General features: G+C 41.4%; 1 protein-coding gene across 5 annotated transcripts in view; it reads right to left on the bottom strand.

Annotated features, from left to right (window-relative positions):
* The window catches only part of MICU1 (mitochondrial calcium uptake 1), a 285211-nt gene that overhangs the window by 119029 nt on the left and 157309 nt on the right, over positions 1–8873 (bottom strand). For 4 of the 5 annotated variants that reach the window (XM_011927810.1, XM_011927803.1, XM_011927818.1 and 1 more), the window contains 2 exons: positions 2307–2389; positions 339–536 (listed from right to left, as the gene is read on the bottom strand). In XM_011927810.1, coding sequence (XP_011783200.1) covers positions 339–536; positions 2307–2389 — 281 coding nt within the window. Of the gene's footprint in view, positions 1–338; positions 537–2306; positions 2390–2616; positions 2683–8873 lie in introns of those variants that run through there. The other variant, XM_011927834.1, reaches the window with a different exon arrangement.

The raw sequence follows: 8873 nt of genomic DNA on the forward strand, positions 1-8873 counted from the left end.
AGTTTGCAGTGAGCTGAGATCCGGCCACTGCACTCCAGTCCGGGCGACAGAGCGAGACTCTGCCTCAAAAAAAAAAAAAAACAAAGACAGCTAAGATTTTCAATTTAGAGGTTTTTGGTTTCCGATTGAAAACCAAGTGTTTTGAAGAAACACTTCACCTCATGACATTTTCACAGAATATGTTGTTTCCTATCTGCTGTCAGTTTATAAATCACTGATAAGCTCCAAACCAATCAGTTCTCACAGCTGGAGGGAAATGGAAAGAATGTCTATAGCATAGGCCCTCCTGCCCATCAGCTCCACATGTGATGGATCTGCTAAGTCTAAGGAAGACCTACCTCGAGTTTCAGAACATCATGCTGAAGTTTACGCTGAAATTCGAGGAAGTTTTTGATTGTCAGCTTTCCCTTCAGATCAGCTCCGAAAAAGTAGGTTGTGAGGGCTGAACACAAGCCAGATTTGAGGGTGTTGCCAGTAGTCGGACGATCTCTGTGGCGCATACCCATACTGGTTTGGGAGCGAATGATGCTCTGAACCTAATACAGAATCAAACCCACATCCAGAAAAATATTAGGAAGTGGAAAAACATAAACATAGAAAAGTAAGAATCATACCTATTGTTTACTATTTGCCTACTCTGTATTATAATTATCTCTTTTAATGCTTACAACAATTTTTTTTTTTTTTTTTTTGAGACAGAGTCTCTGTCACCCAGGCTGGAGTGCAGTGGTATGAAATCAGCTCACTGCAACCTCTACCTCCCAGGTTCAAGCAATTCTCGTGTCTCAGCTTCCTGAGTAGCTGGGACTACAGGTGCACACCATCATGCTTGGCTAATTTTTTGTATTTTAATAGAGACGGGGTTTTACCATGTCAGCCAGGCTGGTCTTGAACTCCTGACCTCAAGTCATCCTCCCACCTTGGCCTCCCAAAGTCCTGGGATTGCAGGCGTGAGCCACTGCACCCAGCCTACAATAATCTTATAGGTCCTATTATTATCCTTGTTTTACAAATGAGATTGAAGCATATGTAATTAAATAACTTGCTCAAGGTCAACTAGCTGGCAAGTAGCAGAATTATGGTTCTAACACAGGCAGCCTGACAACTTTACAATTGGGATCCTCTTAGAAAATCTCTGTTCGGGAAAGGATGAACATTTGTTTTTGAGACTCAAAAACTCTCTCACGGCCAGGCGCAATGGCTCATGCCTACAATCCCAGCACTTTGGGAGGCAGAGGTGGGTGGATCACCTGAGGTCAGGAGTTCGAGACCAGCCTGGCCAACATGGTGAAACCCCATCTCTACTAAAACCACAAAAAGTAGCTGGGTGTGGTGGGAGTGCCTATGATCCCAGCTACTCAGGAGGCTGAGGCAGGAGAATCACTTGAACCAGGGAGGTGGAGATTGCAGTGAGCTGAGATTGCGCCACTGCACTCCAGCCTAGGTGACAGAGCAAGACTCCATCTCAAAAAAAAAAAAAGAGGGTCTTGCTCTGTCATACAGGCTGGGGTGCAATGGCACGATCATAGCTCACTGCAACTTCAAATTCCTGTGCTCAGGTGATCCTCCCACCACAGCCTCCAGAGTAGCTAGGACTACACGCACATACCACCAATCCCAGCTAATTTTTTTTTTCCCCTGTAGAGACAGGGTCTCACTATATTGCCCAGGTTGGTTTCAAACTAGCCTCAAGTGGTCCCCCCACACCTCCACCTTCCAAAGTGCTGGGATTATAAGCACAAGTGATCATGCCCAGCCCAGTTTCTTACCTTACATAATGTACCTGATACTTCCTCCCACTTCCTGGAATATTTGCCCTTTTCCTCATTTTGAGAATACAAAAAATGCTTTTTCCTATACATACAGTTTTTCTGTTTTGAAACCACGTCTGGCAATCATAACAACTGTATCTGGAGAAGTACCATGGCTCCCCAATGGCAGAAGTTCTATGGAAATGTAATCTATTCCTGGGATTTAGAAGAAATTGTCACCTACTATAGTCAAAGGTATGGTACCATTTTTCCTTCTCTTATAGAAATCCTTTAAGAAAATATGTAGTCCTTGAATTCTGGAACTGCCTAGCACATAGCAGCTTTTTGGTAAATGTTGAATTGCCATAATTTAGCTTCCCAGCTAGAGGCATTATAACCTAATTTATGCTGGGGAATCAGAGAAATGACATTTTAGGTACTTCAAAAATTGGAATAGCCTCTGAGTATACTGACCAGGGCTAAGGTAACTCCAAGGCACATGAACATATATTTTAAGTATTAATATATTTAAAGGAACTCTCCAGGACAACTTGCCTGTTCAAACTCCTCCATATCTACTTCTCCATCTCCATTCAAATCAAACATCTTGAAGGCAATTTCAAAATTTCTCTGAGGAGCTGCAGAGGAGAGAAAAAAGATATTTAGAAGGCATTGACCAAAAATAAATCCCTTTTTAAAGAAAAACAAAAGGCTATGCACTAAAATGTAGTATCAAAGTCACCATAAAAGTGACTGAGTCAAAGTCTCAATAAATGGAAAATGATACTGCATTTATTGAGATCACCCTTTTAGGAATACTCCTTGAAACCAAAAAAGAGTAGTACTATGACCAGGAAGATGGCACTTGTCTATCTTTTTGTTTCAACATTCTTTGTCTTAAATGGTTTAGCTTTGCTTTCAGAGACACCATCTTCTTAGCTGTATAATATTAATGTTGTTCTGTTGTTTGAATATGGTATTACTTACCTGGACAAGAAAGTGTGTCTAGGGTGAGACATATTGCTGCAAAGTAAGAAGGTGAAACACTACCTCTTAGTCTTGCCCTCACAACAAACCAGCTTTCTACTTTGTTCTTTCTAGTCTCTTTATTGTAATTACAGTCAGTAGTTCTGGGCATGTCACCCTGCCAACATGGATAATTTCAAGTTGGCTTCTTTTATTAGTTTATTCATTATCACTACAGCTCTATGGTAAGGCAGAAAAGTGTATCGTAAGGTACTCAGCCCCCTATTTCTTTTTTATTTTTTTGAGACACAGTTTCATTCTCTTGCCCAAGCTGGAGTGCAGTAGTGCCAACTTGGTTCACTGCAACCTCTGCCTCTAGGGTTCAAGTGATTCTCATGCCTCAGCCATCTGAGTAGCTAGGATTATAGGCGTGCACAACCAGGCCTGTCTAATTTTTGTATTTTTAACAGAGATGGGGTTTCACCATGTTGACCAGGCTGGTCTTGAACTCCTGACCTCAAGTGATCCACTCACCCTGGCCTCCCTAAAGTGCTGGGGTTACAGGTGTGAGCCACCGTGTCTGGCCTCAGCCCCCTATTTCAATCATGTCAGCTGCATACACAAATTACTAAGTATACTTAAATGGTAAAATTAAGCTGAAATTTAAATACCAAAATGAAAAAATGCAAAGCTTGACAAAGCTTTCCCTTAATGATGAAAGCTCTTCAAGGCTTCTTTAGTGTTCCTAGATAAGTCATAATATCTTTAACATACTCTGTGCATTGGAATAAAACATAAATTCAATAGCCCTCTTCCCTTCCCATACTAAATGTTCTGGTAAATAAAACTAAGTTGTTTACTTCTTTCCTTTGGTGCTTCAAATGTATAGAACTCTCGAGAATAAACCAAAATAAAAATTCTACATGTCCTTATACTGTTGAATTAAAATTTCAGTTACTATCATTTACATGAAAAAAGTAAAGATTTTATGCAGAGTAAAAAGTAAAATGAACTTTGTATATTATGCATAATTGTTAGAGAGGCCATATTCCCATCCTGCTCATGAATTTGTCAACAGCAACACTTTCTGGGTTCAAATTCCATTTTCAGAGAGCTAGGCAGCTAGGCTGGAAACTCCTGGTTTTTAGTTGCCTGGGTGAATCATGTGTGTGTCAGCTTCCAATTGTGTGCTCCACTTGACATTGACTTTCAATAGGTTTGCTTTCCTTTAGGCCACATACAGACAGGGTTTCACTATGTCAGCTAGGCTGGTCTTGAACTCCTGCCTGCAAGTGATCCTCCCACCTCGGCCTCTCAAAGTCCTGGGATTACAGGCATGAGCCACCATGCCCAGCCTACAACTGCTGGGAAGGATGCAGCTGGGGGAATTAGTTTTGTATATTTATTATCACTTCTCAAATTTTTGCTACCTGAATGTTAAATTTTACTGAGGAGTTACTATGTGCCAGGCATTGAGCTAGATAATTGGAGATGTTTATTATTTGACTTCATACTCTCTATCTTAAAAATGTTCATTTCTTCATTTTTTAAACAAAGGAGGATATTTGGGCTCAAAGCAGTTAAATGGCTGGCTCAAAAATCACACAGCTCCTTTTTGGCAGAACCGGGAATTGAACCTAAGTCACCACTGACTCCAAAGCCTACAAACTTTATGTTCCACGGCCTCCAATTTGAACATAGAGCTACTTAGAATGAAAAACACAGACTCTTCATGCTGACATGATTTGACCTAAAAGCTAAGCAAGAAAACAAGACTCACTGGTTGTGTCAGTCTCTGCAAAAGCTGAACATTCCAAGTTGATCATCTCAAGGAGATAACCAATATCACAGAAACACTGCCTGTGTTATGCTCAGGAGTTTAGGCTTGACTGTAGTAAACGGAAGATCCACAGGCAACATTAAACTCTCAGATAGGTTTGTCATGGGTTTTTGGTTTTTGGGACAGGGTCTTGTTCTGTTACCTAGGCTAGAATGCAGTGGCCCAGTCATAGCTCAATGCAACCTCAAACTTCTGGGCTCAAGCAATCCTGCCTCAGCCTCTGGAATAGCTAGGACTACAGGTGCGTGCCACCAAGCCTGGATAATTTTTCTATGTTTTGTGGAGATGTGGTCTCACCATTGCCCAGGCTGGTCTTAAACTCCTGGCCTCAAATGATCCTCCTGCCTCAGCCCCCCAAAGTGCTAGGATTATAGGTGTGAGCCACAGCACCCAGCTGGTTTGTCATATGTTTTTTTGAAATTCTGATTATAAATCTCTTCGGCAGAAATGTCCTCTCTTATTCTCCTTATTGTGTCACACTTGGCCCACTTCACTCATATATGTTTGCCTAATTCCTGTAGATACTTGAGAATGTAACAATGGCAGAAAATATGAAGCCACTGAAGGTTTTAAGCAGGAGAGTGACACTATCAAGCAATTATAAAGGACTTCTCCAACTACTGTGTGAAGAATGAGTTGGAAAATAAATGCCAGCTTCAGAGAAGATCAGAAGCTCTTGTAAATGCTGAAAATGTGAACTGCGGTGATGGCAGTGGTAATGGAGAGCAGGGTACACATTTGGGATACCTGAAGAAGGCAGAAATTATAGAACTTAATGATTAGTTAGCTGTCATGAGTTGAGAGTGAAAAGGAATGACAGCATGACGGGCTTAGACTACTGTGTAGCTTGCATGGCATGAAGAAAGACAACAAATAGATGTAAAAGGTTTGAGAAATAAAATGAGTTTGGATGGGATCTGCTAAATTCAAGGGGTCTCAGCTTATGCAGATGAAGATGTTCAGGAGACAGTTGGAAATATGGGTCTAAAGCTCAGCAGAGAGAGGTCTAAGCTGGGATTTATGGGCATACAAGTGGCTAGCTGCAAAGAACCTGAAGTGAAGTTGCCCATGCAGAACTGAGGAGTGAGGAGAAGGTCAAGAAAAGGGTAGAGTGCAGGTGGATGCCAATGTTTAAGGTGCAACGAAAAGGAAAGGAAGCAGTGACAGAGGAAGCAGCATCACAATATCATGAGGAATGCAGTCCAAATTAATAGAAATAGGAAAACATTTGGTAAGAGCCAAGTCAGTATGCTCCATACACATATTAAAGCAGTATCCCCATTCCCTCTCTCCACAATTACAGAGGTGCCACAGACCTGCTTACAACGTCAACTTTATCAGGATCTTGTAGTCTTACTGTCCTGTGCGTTCCATGAAGGCATGTGCCCAGATCATTTAAATGACTGAATGCATTATTCTAGCAAATTATGGTCAATATCACCTCCTACAACTAAGGTTAAATACACTGTACCAAACAAAGTATACCCTGTAATGCTTGAGGTTTCTCTGTCTTTTTATCCTGGTATAGTTACTTTCAGAGTACTGGCTTTTTGTGGAGCGACTGAGAGTGCTTGTTAAAGTACATGCACTGACACCACAAAGGCCATGCACTTGTGCTCGGGCCACTGCTGAGGCAAGCTGGGCTGCAGCCTTGGACATGCTCACTTAGGCCTTACCAGACTCTCACGGCCCGTCTTCCTAGAAAGAGCTCTCAGCTTGTTCAATCTTCACCTGCTAATCATGTCAAAGCATATGGGACAAACTAGCCAAAAACAAGCTTGCTTTAAGTGAAACATGCTACACAGAATATGATGTCAAGCGATTCTCTTGTAAACTTGTCTCCTCTCAAATGTAGGCTTCAGGGCAATTTTAAAAACTAGCTGTTCTGGAAAGCTTTATGGCATCCTGCATTTATTCTAACTCATAACCTGTTTCCATAGAAAGGTTCTGAAAGATGAATTCTGCTTTTTGGGGGTTTTTTTTGAGACTGAGTCTCGCTCTATTGCCCAGGCTGGAGTGCAGTGGCACGATCTCAGCTCATTGCAGCCTTCGCCTCCTGGGTTTAAGTGATTCTCGTGCCTCAGTCTCCCAAGTAGCTGGGATTACAGGAGCACACCACCACCCCTGGCTAATTTTTGTATTTTTAGTAGAGACGGGGTTTCACCATGTTGGCCAGGCTGGTCTAGAACTCCTGACCTCAAGTGATCCACCTGCCTCGGCCTCCCAAAGTGCTGGGATTACAGGCGTGAGCCACTGCACCAGCCTGAAAGAGGAATTCTTTTGAATGCTAGGCTACTTAGAGTGAAGAGTGAGGCTTTGCCCCCTGCTGAAACAGCATAATTTACTTTCTACACAATTTCCAAAATAGTCTCAACAAGTGTTGGACCTGATTAGAACAATAAGACCCTACACAAAGTTTATTACCGTACACCTTTCACTTAGGTTTCCATAACAATCTTTGCTACTAGGATACAGAGCTACATTAGGTCTGTTCTGGTTACAAGTCTGTTTCCATAATATTATTCCACCATTGACAATCATGACAGTAATAATAACAACTCTACACTGTTTCCTGAAGCACATTTTTTCTATTTTGTTTTAGTAAAGAGAAAAAAACATCTTTTTCTATGTATAATGAGTCACATAATCAGATAAACACTAGCTGTCCTGAGACTTTCATTGGTTGGTTTCATGGCTTTTTCTCTCACTGCTCTTTAATAGAAAATGCATAAGGAATGGTACAGGTAGGAATGGTTGAACTAAGGTTCTAATTCCGGCTTTTCCGATAACCTAATGAGTCATTTGCTGCCTTAAATTATTTTTTGGTAGCACTGAAGGAATGATGAAAAAATGAATAGGTTAGATTCTAAACAAGTTTCTTATTTTCTATTGGTTTGATTCTCCTATCAAAGAACTCCTATCTGTCCCATTCCTGTTTTAGAATGCTAGAGGATAAATGAGGTAACTGATATGCAATACCAGAGAAATCTGAGTTTTGAAAAAAACTTCAGGATATGTTCCTCTATTCAGTGATGAACTTTCCACTGAATTTGTAAGGATGATCACACAGCCTCTGATTATTTCTGAGGGGGGGTCACTACTTCTGAGGTGTAAACATTGTTGACCACATTAAATGAGCTGTTTTTTTTTTCCCTCATGCACAGTCCAGATCTACTCTGTGTAGCTCCTAAAAACTGTCATAGTTTAATCTTCTAGAGAAATAAGAAATATATCTGCTTCCTCATTTATATGATGGCCCTCTGAATACATATAAACTTTATCACGTCTCTACAAAGAAAGGCTTCTTAGAACTTACTTCCAAAACTTCAACATCATAATAGCCCTCTTCTGGGGGGTACTTTAAATGGTCAATGCCCCCCATAAATGCACTACCCTAAATACAGTTAATTTTGGACATGACATCTTTTCTAGAAATAGGAGGACGGGGCCGGGCGTGGTGGCTCACACCTCTAATTCCAACACTTTGGGAGGCTGAGGCTGGCAGATCACCTGAGGTCAGGAGTTTGACAAGCCTGACCAACATGGTGAAACCCTGTCTCTACTAAAAATACAAAAAATTAGCTGGGCGTGGTGGTGCACACCTGTAATCTCAGCTACTTGGGAGGCTGAGGCAGGAGAATTGCTTGAACCTGGGAGGTGGAGGTTGCAGTGAGCTGAGATCGAGCCACTGCACTCCAGCTTGGGCAACAGAGTGAGACTTCATCTCAAAAAAAAAAAAAAAAAAAAAGAAAGAGAAAGACTGCTTCTTTGCAAACCAAGGGACTAGCATTATTATGAGGTTTTTAGTGTCTTGCTTTCTATATAACATTAGGGTTGGAGAACAGAGAAGAAAACCTTGTAAGATTAGATTTCCCCTCAACCCAAAAAAAATGCCCCTCCCTCTATCCTTCTGAATACTTCAAGGTATGATGGCTAGGCACAGTCTGAAGGAAATCTTTCTGCCTCTCCCACAGAGTGGGAAAATGTTTCCATAGTATGATATGTTGCAGTTGTAGCATAGCATCTCCATGGGATGACTTAGTTTCAGAAAAGAAAAAAAAAACAAGATTATTTTATATTATTGATATGTTATTAGATTACTAAGAATATTGGCCAGGCGTGGTGGCTCACGCCCGTAATCCCAGCACTTTGGGAGGCCGAGGCGGGTGGATTCCGAGGTCAGGAGTTCAAGACCAGCCTGACCAACATGGTGATACCCTATTTCTACTAAAAATACAAAAATTAGCTGTGCGTGGTGATGTGTGCCTGTATCCCAGCTACTCAGGAGGTTGAGGCAGGAGAATCGCTTGAACCCA

Source organism: Colobus angolensis, unplaced genomic scaffold (assembly GCF_000951035.1).
Source record: "Colobus angolensis palliatus isolate OR3802 unplaced genomic scaffold, Cang.pa_1.0 Scaffold12, whole genome shotgun sequence".
Taxonomy (NCBI): Eukaryota; Metazoa; Chordata; class Mammalia; order Primates; family Cercopithecidae; genus Colobus; species Colobus angolensis.